Here is an 18,051-nt window from a genome sequence, read left to right on the forward strand (position 1 = left end):
GAAAAAATCTTCTGGCAAAGAATGATCTGGAACCATCACTGGGATGAACACAAGTGATTCACACACCCACCAAGGAGCTGGGGATCTCCACATCAAACCCTCCATGGACACCCACTCCTGGCAGTGCCACAGCTCCCCAGGCCACTGCCTGGTGGGTGAGAGGAGAAGAAGCAGGAGAAGAAGAAGAGAGGAAGAAGAGGAGGAGAAGAAGCAGGAGGAGAAGAACAGGCGCTCCCTGTCCTCGCCACACAAAGGGAAAGGAGCAGGATGTGCCTTCCTCAGCCCCAGCTGTGCCCAGGACACAGCTCTGCCCTGGCAGGAGCTGAGCTGGTGGGGATGGGAGGGCAGCCAGGGGGTGAACCATGGAATCACAAATTCAGGATCATCGAGTCCAACCATGACCATCACTAACCCAGGTGCCACATCCATCTGGTTTTTGAGCACTTCCAGGGGTGGTGACTCCATCAGTGACTCTGTGGTGACTCCACCTCCAGGGGTGGTCACTGGAACGTTGGGTTCCAGGCTGTTCCATGCTTTACAACCCTTCCCATGAATAATTTTTGTGAATCTCCAACCCAATCCCACCCTGGTGCACCCCCAGAGGACGAGGCTGCCCCTCATGCCAGGGAGAAGGTGGGAGCAGGGAGGGGCCTGGCACAACAGGGAGTGACAGAGCAGGAGCTGGCCCTGGACAAAAGGCCCAATTAAAGCGTTCTCCTGCAAACAAACATCCCCTCAGCCCAACTTTTTCAAAGATGGCTCAGGAAAGAAAAGGGCCACGGGATCGGCGGGATCAGCCTAAGTCATGTACATCTATTTAACAAGAAAACTCATTGATAAGCAAACCACCTGATGCTTGCACAGCAGAAAAGAAAACACCTGGTTCTGCCTGTGGGTTGATAAGCCAATATCTTTAATCTTTTTTTTTTCTCTTGATGACTGAAGTACACACTCTGTGCGGCCCTATGCTCCAGCCACATTGGTAATAGTAACAAAGCTTTGATGTCCCCCTCATTCAACAGAATGTTGTTTAGTTCAAAGCAAAGAACAGAGGCAATTCTTTGCTTTTAAATTATTAGCTCCCTAAGTCTTCTGTAATGATATAGTTTGACTGAAGTGTGCAGTTTATTAACTACATAAAGACGATATTATTAGAGCGGAGAAAGGCAGCCGAAAGTTTTGCCTTTCAGCTCAGCAGCAGGGGTTTTTGATACTTTGATCTCAATCAATGCTAAATGTCTTTGTGAGATAGAGGGAGCAGCAGAAATTACCTTTGGCACCATGACTACATCAATTATTTAGTTCTTTTTCTTATAAATTAAAGTGTTCTTCAACTTTTACCCCAATTTTTTCTTCCTCTTCCTCCTCTTCTTTTTTTTTTTTTTTTCTTTTCCCTTCAGTTACTGGGGGGGGGGGCAAAAAAGCTGACTGGGAGAAGTCTGGCTGTGAGTATTAATAAAAATTCCAGTGACCTTTCCCAGTCCTGGTCTGGGAGGGTCTTCTCTGTGTGAGGAGCTGGATTAATGGGAACAACAACAGCAGAAGGGGGGCTCAGGGTGATGTCCTGTTTAATCAAATGACTGTGTAGGCTCTTATTCCAAATTTGTCTGTATTTAGCCTAATTGCCTTTTTTTCTGTTTTGTTTTTCCCTTGGTCTTTCCAGTATTGCCATGGAAAAATGGGATGCCTGACAAGGAAGGTGGAGGGAGATTATTTATAAGAGCAAGTGGTAACAGGACAAAGGGGAATGGTTTCCCACTGCCAGAGGGCAGGGTTAGATGGGATACTGGGAAAATGTCCTTCCCTGGGAGGGCGGGGAGGCCCTGGCACAGGTTTTCCAGGGAAGCTGTGGCTGCCCCATCCCTGGAAGTGCCCAAGGCCAGGTTGGAGCACCCTGGGTCAGTGGGAGGTGTCACTGCGGGACTGATTGGGCTTTAAGGTCCTTTCCAACCCAAAGCATTCCATGGTTCCATGACTCCTGAGGCTGAAAGCAGGGCTTGCAGAGAGCCAGAGCTCAGCCCTGGGGCTGCAGCACTGCCTGCACCTGATGCTGGATGCAGGAACTCTCATTAAAGCCCCTGGTGTCAGGTGATCCCACCCAGAGCTGTCACCAAACCCTACCCACACACAGAACTCTTGTCCAGCCTGGAGCCCATCCCCTACAGCCAGAAATAAACCATTCCCACAGCTGATTCATCCCATCCCAAAGGAGGTGACAGACTCCTTCCCTGGGACAGAGGGAACCCAGCATGATGGGACTGGAGGGGAGCGAGGATAACAGAGCTCAGTGCTTCCCCTGGATAACAACAACTGAGTGGGTGTTTCAGTGGGATTTGTGCTCTTTTGGTACTTCAGGGAGAGGCTGGAGCAGAGCCAAGGGAGAAGGGTATCCCTGCAATCTTGGGGACAGCAGCTGGTGGCTGGGCTCAGTGCTGTGGTGCACCAGACTGTGTTAGAAACCACTGGAACCAGAACCTTGGCTGGGAACACGAGCAGCAGGACCACAGAGGTGCTGAGGAGATGCCTTTAAACCAAGATTTAAAACACTGACCTCTGGCCAGAGAAATTCTTTGTGAGCAAGAAATAAAAGATGTCTTTGCAGAGGTGTTGAGGCATGAACTATGGGAACTTCAACATATTTATGTATAGAATGTGTTGGGGAACAACATAGTTCTGTTTTCATGGTGATCAAAGTTTTGCAAGAAGGAGGACTTGAGACAGTGTGCTGAGCTGCTATGGCAACATGAATTTTAAAAAATAAACTGACTTGCAAGAGCTTATCTTTTCCTCTTTAGTGTGGTGCAGAACAGATCTGGGAGCCCTCTGCCTGAAAGGGATCCTGTGAGGTGCTCACCTCTGCTTCTGGGCCAGGTGTATTGCAAAATGCATAAAACATATCCCTCGTGGCAAGGGGAAAATTATTCCATGACTGGCTTTGCACCCCAAAGAGCCAAGTCACGGTGCTTCTGTCACTGTGTGTTTATCACAGCTCAGATTCTCAGATGTTGGGGTGGATGCAGCACGAAGCACTTGGGCTGTGCTGGCATCCTATTCTGGGAGCAGGGTGGGCTGCCAGGCGCTGCTCAGGGGTGAATTCCACCCACGGCAGGCGTTTCCAAGAGCACCATGACGTGGGCTCGGCTTACAGCTCGGCTTTCAAGCCACCCGCACAAAATGTAGAGGCAGCGGTGTCAGGAACCCTCCCTGACAGCTCCTTTCAGGAGGGGATGCTGTGAGGAGCTGTCACGCTCTGAGTCAGCTGTTCTTCCAGGCCTGGCATTCCAGGCAGGAAGAGCCTGCTTGAAGAACCATCCCAACCACGCCGCCTGCCAAAACCACACTGGGAATCCCATGGGAACCAGCCCTCTCCCGGGCCAGCTGGTACTTCCTGCTCCCGAGGCCTGATCCTGCTGGATGCTGAGCATTCTTTGTTCCATTTTTAAATTAATGAGGCTCCAGCAATGCACGGTCCCAGAGCCCGGGGAAGAAACAGCCCCTCGGTGTTTTCAGCACTTTGGCCCAGCTGGAGAGGAGAGGGAAATGTCAGGCTTGAAGAGATGCCTGGAGAACAGATCCATAACCTGGAGATTTTAGCCAGGTTCTCCGAGCTGGCCATGCCCCCACACACAGCTCTCCTCCCCACAGGCTGTGACTCCCAAAGCTGGCAGCCCCATCTCTGCAGAGAAGGACGAGGATCACAGCGTGGGACTCGCTCCCATCCTGTCCCAACAGTGTCCCCTTGAGGCTGGTGCTGAGGCAGCCTGGGAAGAGCTCTCGTGGAGGTGCAGGGGAACCCCAGAAGCTGCTCCAAACAACAAATCCATCCCAGCAGCTGCGGATCAGCCTGAGTGAAGGATGCTGGAGGAGCCCACCCCACAGCAGGTGTGGGACCTCCACACTTGGGAGAACCACTCAGGTAAGAATCTCCTTCCAGCTTCATTCTGGGCATATCCAAAGCTGGACCACTGTAGCTCATCCAGCAGCACCGGGGGTGTGGGAGCTCCTCCAGCACCGAGACAGAGTGGGAGGGTCTGTGCAGCCATGGGAGGCTGGAGAGAGGAGCCTCTGCAGGGGACACGAGGCTCCCTCACTGCTGCTGCTGCTGCTGCTGGAATCTCCTTTCTTCTGGCAGCCAAGCAGCGGGGAGTTTTCTGAGAAACTGCCCACAGGGAGCGATCACTTTTTCCAGTCATTAACCTTCCACATCCCTCACATTACAGGAATACCTTGGATGTCTAAGTTGCTGCAGAGAGCTAATTCCTCCAGGTGACTCCAGGCAGCGATAAGTGGGCTCCTGCACAGCGAGGGGTTTGAAGTGCCAGAGCTGAAAGCGCTCCCAGCTCCGGCACGCCAGGCCTCCAGCAGGGGACACAGCCTCAGATGTCACAGCACGGGGGCAGCAGGGGCCTCTGGAGCTGTCATTTCCAACCTGCATTTCCAACTGGAGGGCCAGGCACGGGCTTGAGATGCCCTGTGCCCCCAGGGAAAAGGTTGAAGGATATTGGGGGAAAAGATATTTAGAAGATATTGGGGAATAAAAATCAGTGCCCTGAAGGGATAAATGTTGGGAAGTGCCAGTGCTGGCCTCTGGGATAGGTGTGTACCTGGCTGCACTGGGTGTCCCAGCCCTGGCAGAGCAGCAGATTTGCATCTGAACTCTTTCCTCTGGTGTGGAAGATGAGCATGAGGAGTATTCAAAGGCAAGGAGGTGCCCAAGAGAATCCCAAAACCAATGAGAGAAGTATTTACAGAAGAATGGCTCTTATCATATGTACATAATATTAAATATAATATTATTTTGTCTGACAAATCACGTCTTCCTGTTGTGTTTCCTGGATTACACATCACCAGCATCCTGCCAGGAGTGGCTGAGTAACAATACTCACCAAAAATTGCAGAAGACACCAGATTTGTCTCTCATCAATAAGAGATGTCCCTGTCAGTAGCAGCAGAGCAGGACCAGGTCCCTCTGACAGAGCAAAGCCATCGAGAGTCAATGTGTGTTTGTACAAGAGGGGCACCATGGCAGTGAGGGCCAGCAGCCTGGGAAAGACTCTTTGGAGACAGAAGCAGCCTTCTGATTTTCCCAAATTGCCCTGTGATGGGAAGTGTCAGCCCAGACCTGGGGGAAACAGGGAGCACTGAGTGTGTGTGAGGACAGATTTAAATCCCACAGCAGGACTGAGCATGTGGAACCACATCAGCCACACAGGAAAAACTCCATTTATAATCAGAAAGTACAAAACAGCAACATCAGAAGTCACAGGTCATGGCCAAGGTACAGAACAGGGACCCACAGCACACACACACTGAGGAAACTCATCCAGGGAATAAAACAACCACCTTCAAACACTGACACAAGGAAGGCAACAATCCAACACTCAATATCAGCACTGCCTGTGGCAGCACATCAATCCCAGCTTGGAGGGGCCCAAAACACCAGCAGGGATTTGGCTTGGATCTCCCCAGGGGCTCCCAGGTCCAGCCATGGTTTCAAACCCATGCACTGGGGAGCTGGAGCTGATGCAGGAGGGCTCTGCACTCCTTGGTGCCTCTGGGATAGTGTTTGGTTTGGATGAAGGAATGATGCTTTGCCACTCAGCATCTCATGAGGGGCACTCCATTTTCCCCAGCCTCTTAATCAGCACGCTTTCAAAATGAAAAAATTGTAATTAATAGGAGGTGGGCCCAGGCTGGGGACACAAACACGCCCCTGTTTTGGCACTGAAGCCTGAGTCCTGCCCTGCCAGCCCCCTCCAGCCCTGCTCCAGCTGTGCTGTGTTCAGTGTGCTGACACCTCATGGCCAAGGCAGAAACTCTGATAAGAGCCCGATTCCCAGGACATCACCCACACGTCCTCCATCTGCTCCAAGGCATGAAACCAGGCTCCTTTATCGACCAGTTTGTCATGAGCAGAACTGAACACACCAAAGACAGGAGAGAAAACCAGTCCAGAGAGGCTTGGAGCTCTTGGATCACAAACAGCTGGGCACACCAGGGGCTGTTATTCGGAGCTGTGGTGGTCTGGGTGTCCCTGCTGCTGGAGGATGGCTCCAACACACTTCTCCAACTTGCGCTGAGCCATGCAAGGCCATCACTGCAGTCTCAGGCCTGGCAGGAGCATCCATGTCAGGGTTACCCTGCTCTCCCCTGTCCTGTGGGGGTCTCCCAGGGGCAGATCAGCTCCTTTGCAGAGCCCTTCCGAGCCCAGGGCTGCCTCTCCTCTCCCTGCCCGGAGCCCCCGGGGCAGGCTGGGCTCTCCGGAGGCGCGGCCGTTCTGACTTGGAAGAAGCTGCATTGGAAAAACACAAACTCATCACACACACACACACACACGGCACTTTTTGATGTGCTCTGAGGCAGCAAGCAAGCTTGGCTTTGAGATTTTCACCATTCCAGCCCCAAATTCCCACAGCAAAACCCAGGCATGAGCCCACGGAGAGGGAGGATGAGGGGAATGCGCGCTGGCGCAGCTTTGAAGCTGCAAGGCCGCCCTGTGACAGAGCTCCGGAGCCAGGTAGAGCAGCAGCCCTCAGGTTTGTGCTTTGGAATTTATAATGTGGACTCATCCACTCAGCCAGCAGCAGATGTGGGTTAAAGGGATCAGGGACATGCTGCTCCTGGTGAGGGACATGGCCAGGGTTGGGTTCCTGTAGGGGCAGCCTTGCCAGGCAAAAATTCCCCATCTCTGCCCTGGAACGACAAACACTGAGCGACTCTCGCTCAAGATTTCCCCTCCCTTGTCACTTCTGGTTCTCCTCTGACTTGAAATCACTAAACCAAACCTGAGTCAGTGCACAAGAACACTGAGGTTCTCCAAATTCAGGGATTAAATGTAAAACCTGGGGTTTTGCACCCTGAACAGGAGCTGTGACAACAGCAGAGGCACTGCCAGCACGGGCTTCTGGCCCACTCCCATCGGAAAACTGCAGGAATGGAGACAGGGAAGGGCCTGGGTTTGGGGCAAGTGTGGCAAAGATGATTCTCTGGGACCTCTCCCTCTGGCTAATCCCAAACCGAGCCGGCCCTGGAGCCGAGCCCTGTCCGGGTCTGTGTCCGTGTGTCCGTGTGTCCGTGTGTCCGTGCGCTGCTCACCTGCTGACCGTCCTGCTGTCGGGCCGCAGCCGCCGCTCCCGCCCGCCCAGCGGCTGCACCTTGCCGTGGGGCACGGCCGGGCCCCGGGCCGGCAGCGAGCCCGGGATGCCCGAGCTCCGGCAGCCCCTCCGCAGGAACCGGGCCCAGGCCCGGGCTGCCAGGCGGGATCTCCGGCCGCCCGACGGGAAGGGGCCGGGGTTGGGGCCGGCTGCCCGCGGGTCCGGCTGGGTGCCCGCGGCGCTGCCCAGGGCCCGGCCCATGCGGGAGGGACAGGCGGAACCCCGGGGCAGGGGGGACACGGGAGGCACGGCCTGGGGCGATGCCGGGGTGCCGGGGCCGGCGTGGGCAGCCGGGCCGGGGGAGCAGGAGGCGAGGTGGGCTGGCTGTGGGGAGGAAAAGGAGAGAGGCTCAGTCAGGTCTGGGGGTGACACCCGGGGCTCCCCAGGCTTCTTCATGAGGAAAATCCCGCTCCTCCTTTGGTGCTGCCAGGAGAGAAGGGCTCAGCTGGGAGACAGCTCCAGCCACTCCAGCCATGTCTGTGCCTGTGACCCCCTGTCCTGCAGCTCTGTCCCCCCCAGCCATGCCTGTGCCCGTGTCCCTCTGTCCTGCAGCTCTGTCCCCTTCCCTGCCCTCCCCCTGCCAAAGCACTGGGCTGTCACACCTTGCCTGCTGTCACACCTTGCCTGCGGGGTCACTGCTGCCACCACAGCCCCAGCAGGTGCTGGCAGATCAGCCCCACACCCGCCGGGATGCTGGAGGGGACACCAGCCTGTGTCACTCCTCACCACCATTAGCTGCAGGCACGGAGGAGGCTGTCATGCCAGAAATGTGATCTTGGTTATGGACAGCACAACCATGTCACACCCACAGCACCACCAGGGCCCCAACCCTCATAGTGCCAATGCCATCGCCTGCTGGAACCCCAGTGTCCCTGGCTGGGGCTGGGCAGGCTCCAGCCCAGCTCAGCCAGCCCTCAGGACAAGCCCAAGCACAGACTGGACAGGACAAGGACAGCACATGCTGCATGCCACGTCCCCTCCCATTTCTCAAGGACTTGGTCCCAGCAAAATGAAATGCAGCTCAAGTGTCCAGGGAGAGGAGCTGGGAGCAGAGGCACACACAGGACATGCACACACACATGCAGAGATGGCACACAGAAGGATGAACACACTGAGACACCACAGAGAAGGATGAACTCGGCTCTTTTTCTGTTTTCTACATTTATTTTTATTAGACAGATGAACACATGGAAGCCATGGCCAAAAAAATTAAACAACACATGGAAACAAACACTTTCTCTGGGGCTGGCACAAAGTGGAGTTCAGCTTGTACCAGGCAACTTTCCTCTTCAGGGACTGAGCAGCAGAGGATGAGGAGCAGAAGGCTGGGCTGTGACAGCTCCATCAGCCTGTGGCAGGGCAAAGACAGCTCCTGCCTGGGTGTGAAGGATGGCTGCTTGTTCCACATGCAAAAACTGGTGTTCCACATGCAGCAACTGGTGTTCCACACAGTAACTGGTGTTCTACACAATAACTGGTGTTCTACAAGCAGTAACTGGTGTTCCACACAGTAACTGGTGTTCACAAGCACTGACTGGTGTTCCACACAGTTCCTGGTGTAACTGGAGTTCCACAAGCACAGTGACTCCCGAGCATGCAGCACAACCCATGGCAGGGGAGCAGCGATGCCAAGCAGAGATGATAAAAAATCAGAGAAAGGAATGGATCCAGAGAACATAACAAGCAAAGCAGCAGACAAAATAGAAGTAGAATCAGAGGGACTGACGGGAACACACAGATTTGTTATTTATTATTTATACCCTGACTTGATCTTCCACATGTTCCTACATACTGGCAATCCCAACATGCTCAGTGCTCCATGTTACACAAACTCTGCAGACTCCAGAGCTCAGCACAGCCCAGTGCCTTTGGGACAACCCTGCCAGGTTCTGGACAGTTTTCCAGTGCTCTGATGTCCAAACAGGCTGAGGGTGCTCAGCACCTGATGTAACAAAGCCTTGGGGTTTAAATTTGCAAAAAGGCAGCCTGAGCCTGCTCCCCTGCCCAGCAGTGCAGAATGTGCCTGTGCTTCCAGCAGGAGTGAGAACAACATCAGAGGGAAGGTCTGTGGTGACTCAGTTTGAATTCCTCTGGGGTTTATCAGTGATGGGGTAAGGAAGGGCAGGACAACCTCCCTGGCTCAGCCACAAGTGGAGGAGTGACACCAGATCAGAGTGTCCAGCCCTGACCCTGCCATGGGGAGGGCCAGAGTCACTGCTGGGGACACAGTGACATCATGACTGTCCCCTGTTCACAGGGAGTTGCCCTGCAAGGACCCCAGGGCCTGCATGCACCCCACTATCCAAGGGCTCCCATTCCCTGCCAGCTCTCTCCTGAAGCTGCCCCATCCCTGGCCAGGCTGGATGTGGCTCTGAGCACCCTGGGACAGTGGAAGGTGTCCCTGCCCATGGCAGGGGGTGGAATGAGATGAGCTTTAACATCCCTTCCAATCCAAACCACTCTGGGATTCTATGATCTCCCATTTTCTGTAAAATCCTACCAGTATTAAAAAGGGATGAACAATGTGAACTGGAAAGAGGCAGCTTCCCAGACCTCAATGCTTCCACCCACTTCCTTTCCTTCCCCAAAATTTTAACAAACAAGGAAAATTTCTGCCCCTTTAATTCCCTTTACTGGGAATCTTCACACCTCTGGTAACCATTGGCCTGGTCCAGGCAATGCTGGGCTTTTCCAGCAAGGCCTGCAATCTTTATCCCTGAGCTCTTTAGCACTAATGTGGTATTTCAGCTTGTCTTATTCTACAGAGCAAAAGAAAAAGAAAATACTACCTAAAGTTGAAATCTGCTCTCAACACCTCTACCTGTTCTCCCTTGCCTCTGGGCTACAAGCCAGTGACAACTGCAGCTACCTCCTGTTGGATTTTTAACAACAGAAAATAGAAGAGCAGGAAAAAGACAAGACAAGAGGTGGGAAGGACTGGATAAAATCTCTCTTGGCTCTGGCAAGGGGCAGCTCTCTGCACCTGCACACCCAGCTCACAGCACAGGAGTCACGGGGAGAGCAGAGCAGAGCAGAGCTGATCATCTCCAGCGTGCCAGGGGATGCGGGAGTGTCACTCAAATTCAGAAGGGCAGCTAAACCTTCAGAAATGCTCCTGCTGCTGCTCCCACAAGCAGCTCCTGTGCCTGTGGTGCAGGACTCTTGGAGTGGGGGTGTGCTCCTCTCAGGGGGTGCCCTGGGAGGGTGCAGAGCCCCCCATGGGATGGAGGCCAGCAGGGACACTGTGGGCTGGCTCACCTCGCCCTGCTCCCTGCAGGTTCATCCCCTTAGGGCCAAGGCAGGCTGGTCTGAACCCAGTGGGGCACAGCTCTGCCCTGCCCTGGAGCAGCAGGGACGGGCAGCCGGGCTCTGCAGCCTCCCGGGGCTGTGGGGGCATCTCCCCTCCTGGGTGTGCAGGGCGCTGCCCCCGAGCCTGGCACAGCAGCCTGGCACTGCCCGGGAAGGGACATCTGCTCTCCAGCAGCCATGGCAACGTGCGGGAGCTGGCAGAGCCCGAGCCGGCCTGGGAAAGCTAAAGCAGCACTGACACCTTCAGGAAGGGGAGACGAAGCTCAGCCCAGCCTCGCCTTGTCTTTTCCCTGCGGGGCTCAGAGCCTACTTGGGAGGAGCTTCCTTCTGCAGCTGGTTCCTGCGGTCCAGCTTGCTCATGACCTGCGTGATGTCCACGGTGTTGGCGGCTTCCCTGGCCTTGGCCTCCTCCTCCTGCTGCCTCAGGATGATGGGGCTGGGGCTGGAGCGCAGGTGGCGGCGTCCGAACAGACCCGTGCTGGGCAGAGACAGGGCAAGGACAGGGTTACTGAGGAGAAGGGCACCTAAACCTCCCCCTGGCAGCAAAGGGACCCGGCAGGACCAGCTGGGACACAGAGATGGCCAAAGGAGTGACCCAGCAAAGTGACCCAGCACAACAAGCTGGGACACAGAGATGGCCAGAGGAGTGACCCAGCAAAGTGACCCAGCACAACAAGCTGGGACACAGAGATGGCCAGAGGAGTGACCCAGCAAAGTGACCCAGCACAACAAGCTGGGACACAGAGATGGCCAAAGGAGTGACCCAGCAAAGTGACCCAGCAGGCCCACTGAGACACAGAGATGGCCAGAGGAGTGACCCAACAAAGTGACCCAGCACAACAAGCTGGGACACAGAGATGGCCAGAGGAGTGACCCAGCAAAGTGCTTTACACAGCACGGGGTGAGTCAGTGTCACACACAAGCTACAGGACTGCTAAAAGTGTCCAAGTCCTGCTGCTGAGGGCACACAGACACTCATCACTCAGAGCAGAGCCCATCACTCAGACCAGACCCACAGTGTCACACACATCTTCTATGAAAAATCCTTTCCTTAAGATTTTTCCTCCTAGGAAGCTGAGAGGCCTCAGGAACAAAGTGTAAACAATGGTTATCTGCTGCTGTGGAATGCAACAGGTGCATTTTTGATTGATCTATGTGAGTTGTTTTTACTTGATAACTAATGACAGCTACTTGTGTCAAAGCTGTAAGCAGTCACAAGATTTTATTATCATTCTATTCCTTTTTTTGCTAGCTTTCTGATGTTTCTTTTCTATTTCTTTAGTATAGTTTTAATATATAATTTTCTTTTATTATAATATATATAATAAAATAATAAATCAGTTTTCTGAAACATAAAGTCAAGATTCTCATCTCTTCCCTCATCCTGAAACCTCTACAAACAGAGATCCCATGGATTATCCCAGACCTTGGGTCTGTCTCTGCTCTGGCAGCCAAGGTTTGGTGGGCAGAAGTTTTCCCATGCTCAGGCCACCAGTGCTGTCTCCTTCCAGGAAAGGAGCCCTGAATTAATTCAACAATCCCAGCCCTTCTCAGCAGACCCAGCAGAGAAGGCAGCTGAGCAATCAGCAGCTCCACTCCTGTTCACAAGCCTTTTCCAAAGGGCTCATGAATAAACAGCACCATCAGTCTCAAAGCAAAGCATCTTCTCAGTGCAAAATTTTATTTAATTAAGAGAACATCTAAATCATAGTAATTTTGCTGCAACTTGGGCTTTTTCTACCCTTGCTACAACAAGAAAAACAAACCCCGCAATTACAGCCAGTTTCACTTGCCTTTTTTTGACACCCTCTTGTGGCACAACAGCCTTGGCCAGCATTTCCTTGTATATTGGAGACTTTAAATAGCGGCCATAGGAGTCCTACTAGGAGAAAAAAGAGACACTGGTAGTTATGGGCTGCAAACACCCTTATTAAAATCACCACCAAATGCAGCTGCTCAGGAGCCAGGGAGGCTGGGAACTGGATAATCTCCCCCAGCAGCTCAAGGGACTTTGCATCTTTCAGGCAAATGTAGCTATTTAAACCAATATCCTTTCATCTGGCTGGAAAATTCCCAGGATTTTCCATCTCACAATAAAGCTTCACAGGTAAGACCCAGATCAAAAGATCTGAATGAGGCTTAGCCTGGGCCAGCAGGGTCTCAGAGTCACTGCAAGGTGAGGAGCTTGTGTTCCAGGAGCCAAACTTTTCATCAGTGGGTGAAAATCAGTCCAGTTCTGCTGCTTCCATGGAAGCTGGAATTGAAAGCAGGACCTGCAGCAGCCCCCTGACCCCACCACCCTGGGGACAGGCTGAGAGGGAAGGAGCAGCAGCAAAATACCAATGCCTGAAGCAGCACTTGCTTCACTCAGCAAATCTGAGGGATTTTCACACAAAGGCCCCTTGAAAGGGACAGCTGATAGCACACAAAGGCTCTGGAAGGGCTGGAATCCCCCTCAGGCTCTGGCAGCAAATAACAAACCTTTTTCATCAGCATGTAGATGTGGGTCTGAGCAGCATCCAGAACATATCGATGAGGGTGCTCCAGGCCCTTGACTGTGATGCCCATTGTTTTGCCATCGATGTTAATCCAGCGCCTCGCTCCCGGAGCCAGGAACAGCCTGCCAGGAGGAGCAATCGACAGTGCCATTAGCAGCTGCAGAACCCACAGACTCCTGTCTGTGCACCAAAGGAAAAGTCCCTTCAGCTCCCTGCCGCTATTTGCTGTCCTGATTTGGGCAATCCATGTTCTCTTCATCAGAGACTCAGTGCACTCACTTCCTCTTGCACAGAACTTCAGCTCACTGGAAGCAAAAAGCCTCTCCTCACTTTGCTTGTGGCAGCCTCAAGAACTTTGCTGTTCCATACCAATATTTAAATTACATCCTAAGACTGAAATATAACAGAGAATAGAGAGGAAAAGTAAATATATACTAAAAAAACACTTCTACTTTCATCTTCAAAAGCTCCTTTCCTGTGTGGGGACAAAAGACAGCCACATCTGATAACAGCCTGCAGGTAAAAACCTTAGGAATAAATCATTTGGAGAATGAGAACCTGTGGAAGGTGATGGGACTCATGCACAAAGAGTTAAAGAGTGGAAAGTTTTCCCACTCACTTGTAGATTTCTTCTGCTTTTTCTTTGACCTTGGATTGGTCTCCATACTTGAGATCCTCACAGGCTTCCCAGAAACCCAGATTCTCTCCTGCATGACAAGGGCACAATCAGCAGAGAGTGAGATTGAGGAAAACACAATCCCATTTATTAACTCCTGGATTTGTTTGGCACAATTTGCTGGCCCCAAAGCAGCCTCTCCAATTGACTGAAAGAGGAGAACAGCTTTCCCCTGTTCTCTGCCCACTGACACCTCTAAGAACTTGTGAGCTCAGCCAGTTCCCTTCTCTGGGAGCAGTCAGAGAATCAGGGAATGCTCTGGGGTGGAAGGGACCTGAAGTTCCATCTCAGTCCCATGGGCAGGGACACCTTCCAAATATCCCAGGCTGCTCCAAGCCCTGTCTGACCTGGCCCTGGACACATCCAGGGACAGCCAGAGTGTCTCTATAGGACATGAAACAACGGGAGCACACACACTGCTGCTCTCAAGGTGAAGAAAAGGGAAGTTTATTTTCTGACCCCAACATTTATAGTTTTCCAAAAGTGACAGTGGATTGGAGGGCGACAGTGCCACCTCTCCAATGACACTGGACAAGCTAACAGTCTATCAAATTTCTCTTCTTCCATAGAAGAATGTAAAACAATGAGGTATTTACAGAAAGCGTGTGAGAAAGTTTGCTACAAGAATGGAAACATCAGAAGGCTTGGAAAAGCTTAAAAAATCTTAAAAAATCTTTAAAAAATCTTTAAAAAATCTTTAAAATTCTTTAAAAACCCTGTGCCAGGGCCAGCCCACCCTCACAGGGCAGAATTCCTTCCTAAAATGCAATGTAAACCCTCTGAGGCTGGGCTGTACCGTGTGTCCTGTGCCACTAGATGGAACCGCCTGCCCTGGCTGCAGAGCCTGCAGCAGCCGTGTCACCTCAGCCTGGGGACACGGGGACACTGCCACCCACCGCTGAACTCCTTCTTCAGGAAGAGCTGGAAGTTCTGGCGGCCCTTGGGGTCCCGGATCAGCTCGCTGAAGTTGAAGGCCCATCGCTCCACGCGCATCCTGGTGGGCACCTCCACCCTGCACGGGGAGAACACACACAGCACCGCTGCTTCCTCTAATTAGCAGATTAATTAAAACCAAAATGCCCTTTGCTGCAGTGCCAAGGGACTTCTCAGTATTCTCTTGTTTTCCAGAGTGGTGTAATGAGCTCCTGAAGTCAAGCCACTAAGTAAGTTGTAATTAAACAACTCAGGACGCAGCGGGATGAGGATTTAACTGGGATTTCTGCAGCTCTCAGGGACAGCCCAGCCTTGCCCTGAGGTTTGACTCAGTCCCACCCTGGAGGAGGCACTGGTGCTTTGCTTCTCATGAAGGCACTCAGTGCAGGCATCCCTGGGGATGTCTGATGGGATTCAGTGAGTCCAGGATTGCTGCTCTCAGGACCACTGAGATGTTGGATGCTCCAAGCCACTGTGTAATTAGCAAACCCTATCCAAAGGGAAAACCAAGGGGGGCCTCAGAGAAGGGATGGACACCAGTGTGTGCCTCCAACCCAAAGCCTGAGGGGTGAGCAAAGAGCCAATTACTGGATGTCCAGGGGAGCAGCTGAACCCTGAGCTGCTCCTATTCCACTCCAGCGCTGGTCAAGGTGGAACAGGATCCATCCTCCACTCATCCAGGGAGGATCAGACCCACCAGCAGGGCTGAGTGCACACTCCCATCATCAGCTCAGGAATTTCTGGGATGTTAAGGAAGGCTCCACTTGAAGGAGGCAGTGCTGAAAGTTCAGCATGGAGTACTCCCAATTTCAAAATAAATTTGAAAGGGAACACTTCTCTGTGATCAGATACCACAACAAAAATCAGTGCTTCCCTTTCTTGATTTCTATCAGTGTAAAGGTCACTGTAAACCACAGGTTGGCAAAACAACAGAAATACATACAGCTTTGCATTGAGATCCCAAAAATCAGGGTCATCTGATATCCAAGGGTTGCTGGGGAGACATCCAGACAGGATGGGATCATTGGAGAGGAACTGCTCAGAGTACTTCACAACCCTGCAACAAATCCAAAATCAAAACGTGAATTTGGAAGGCAGAATTACAGCCAGCCCCATTATAGCCAAATAACAGATTACAGATCTCCTCAGAGGTGCAGGACTCTCAGCACAGGGATCTGGAAGGTGGCCTTTGCCTTCCCACAAAAATCAATTCATTAGCTCAGGTAATCTTTTCCATTTCCCAGCAGAATCTCCTTTTGAAGCAGTGAATTTGTCAAATACAAGGAGCTACAAGACTCTTCCATCACCTCCTTCTGCCTTTTCATTTTAAGGAAGAGAGATTTAGGACTCCAAGGAGAGTTTCTGTCTCCTGTTCTCAGCTGGCCAGGGCCTGATCCTGCCCTGCTCTGGGGGGAAAGTGTCAGGGAAAGGAACCCAGGGTTTGTGCTCACCCAGGCGGGTTCTCTGCCTTCCCATGGGCCATGGGAGAGCTCAGGGAGCTCTGGGAAAGTCAGGGAATGCTGAGGGCTCATCCCAGCTTCTCCTTTCCTCCATCACCCACCACAGGGCTCATTCCTCTGCGAGTGGCTCTGAGGGCTTGGCACAAAGCAGAGCTGCCTCTCTCCCATCAGGAACCAGACAAACACTTCTCCTACCTTCTAACTTGGCCAGACTTCTAATTACAACTGATTTCACTAATGTCCTGGAATTTTAGCTCCAGCCTCCCTTTTTCATTCTTGAAAAAAAAATAAAAATCCTCTGGTTTCTGCATTTAAAATTCCTTGCAGGCCAAAGTGCTTTGATGTGCTCAGAGCTGGGAGTGCAGTGTCCATTGCTAACAGGCACCTTGGCACTCATCCTGCAGTGCTACAGAGCAAACCACAGGGCTGGCACAGAGCTGCCCCATCCTCCCTTCCCTCTGGGAATGCCCAGGCATCCAGCACCTGCACTGGCCACTCCTGCCCATGATCAAGCAAATCTAAACCTGTCAGCTCAGGTAACACTGCTGTGTGGTCCTGAAGTGCTTTGCAGCTTCTCCCAAATCACTGCAATGCTCTGAAGCATGCACACTGCCCAGTTGCTGCTCAAATCCTCATTAACAATAATTTGATTTGGACCCAACCTTGCAGCTGACACTCAGGAGTTCCAAAATTCCTGAGATTTTTGATGTAGGTGATAAGCATCATCCCACCAAACTAATGAGAAAAAACCTCCATTGCCAAACAGCGAAACACCACAAAATTGCTGGAAAGCAGCCAGGGGTCCCCAGCTCCAGCTCACAGCTTGGAGAATTGAGGCAGCAGAGTTTTAAGTGACCTGGGAGTCAGTGACAAAATGAACATTCCCTGAGCTGTGCAGGGAATTGGCCACTGAGCATGGGGCAGAGCCAGCCCAGCCTCCCTCCAGAGCTCTGGGCAGGAAGATCTGCCTCTGGGTAAGAAATATCTGCCTCTCCAACCCCAGTGCCCTGCAAGCTGTGGCTCTCTGAAGACTCTCTCTTCCACCCATCCCATTCACCCAAGATTATTCCCCAGGGAAATGGCCTGAGCACCTTGTTTCTGTCAGGTGTGACAGGAATCCCTGGTGGCAATGGCAGTGCACCAGGAGGTTGCACCCCAAGGAGCCTGGTCAGCACAGGAGGAATTCCTCTGGCACACACAGCAGTGCCTAAAGCCAGGGCTGGAGGCTTCATCAAGGATGTGAGCAGGAAACTCTCCCACTGGGAAGGGGAATTGCTGATTAATTGCTTGGGTGCTGATGGGGAGGCTGCTTCCCTCTGCAGGGTTACACAGCCAGAGGTGAGCACCACCATGGGGCAGGGACAGCCCAGGGTGGGGAGCAGGGGCAGGAGGGTCAGTCTGTCCTGCCGGCTGCTCCTCCTGAAGGACAGACACACTGCTGGATCCTCCCAGGCATCACAGCTGACCAGGGCAGTGTCAGCATCTCCTGATCCCAGTGGGATTCTCAGCCAGAGGTTGGTGCTGCTCTGCAGCAAAGCTCCCAGGGAGGCTCTTCATCCTGCTGGGACTCTGATCCCTCCTCCTCCTCCTCCTCCCAGACAGCCCAGACAGCACTGGGCCACCACATGGATGCCCTGGCTGAGTCACCAGCTGCCAGAGCAGACAGCTTCATCAGCTCATCGGGAGATAAGCACTGCAGACTAATTAATGTGTGGACAGAAGGAAATCAGGACTTACCCTCCAAGAGAGACAGAGGATTTCACTCTGGTCTTCAGGATGGCCTGCTGATAGTACATGATCTGAGGGATCAGACATGGCCACGGTTAGGAGCACAGAGGTTTGAAGATAAGGCCTATCTAAACCTCAGACTGCTTCTCTCCCAGGTAGTGGGGCCAATTACAGCAGGGACTGCTTCTTCCCTAATTACTGCATGTCCAAGGAACCCGAGGATCCCTGAATTGTCTCAGTAAAATGTCTGTTTTCACTGAGCTCACTGCAAACATCACAAACTCACTTTGCAA

General features: G+C 52.6%; 1 protein-coding gene across 6 annotated transcripts in view; it reads right to left on the bottom strand.

Moving 5' to 3' along the window:
- Window positions 1–5,182: 5,182 nt before the first annotated feature.
- RGS9 (regulator of G protein signaling 9) overlaps window positions 5,183–18,051 on the bottom strand; it is a 35,276-nt gene continuing 22,407 nt past the window's right edge. Inside the window, exons 11-19 of one of the 6 annotated variants that reach the window (XM_064728915.1) lie at window positions 17,768–17,829; window positions 15,514–15,627; window positions 14,534–14,649; window positions 13,581–13,668; window positions 12,945–13,083; window positions 12,257–12,342; window positions 10,827–10,941; window positions 7,096–7,478; window positions 5,183–6,292 (exon numbers count right to left, since the gene is read on the bottom strand). In XM_064728915.1, coding sequence (XP_064584985.1) covers window positions 6,136–6,292; window positions 7,096–7,478; window positions 10,827–10,941; window positions 12,257–12,342; window positions 12,945–13,083; window positions 13,581–13,668; window positions 14,534–14,649; window positions 15,514–15,627; window positions 17,768–17,829 — 1,260 coding nt within the window. In that variant the 3' untranslated portion in view covers window positions 5,183–6,135. Of the gene's footprint in view, window positions 6,293–7,095; window positions 7,479–7,560; window positions 10,942–12,256; window positions 12,346–12,944; window positions 13,084–13,580; window positions 13,669–14,533; window positions 14,650–15,513; window positions 15,628–17,767; window positions 17,830–18,051 lie in introns of those variants that run through there. The other 5 variants (XM_064728914.1, XR_010442341.1, XM_064728917.1 and 2 more) reach the window with 5 other exon arrangements.

The sequence above is a fragment of the Zonotrichia leucophrys genome, chromosome 18 (genome assembly GCF_028769735.1).
Source record: "Zonotrichia leucophrys gambelii isolate GWCS_2022_RI chromosome 18, RI_Zleu_2.0, whole genome shotgun sequence".
Taxonomy (NCBI): domain Eukaryota; kingdom Metazoa; phylum Chordata; class Aves; order Passeriformes; family Passerellidae; genus Zonotrichia; species Zonotrichia leucophrys.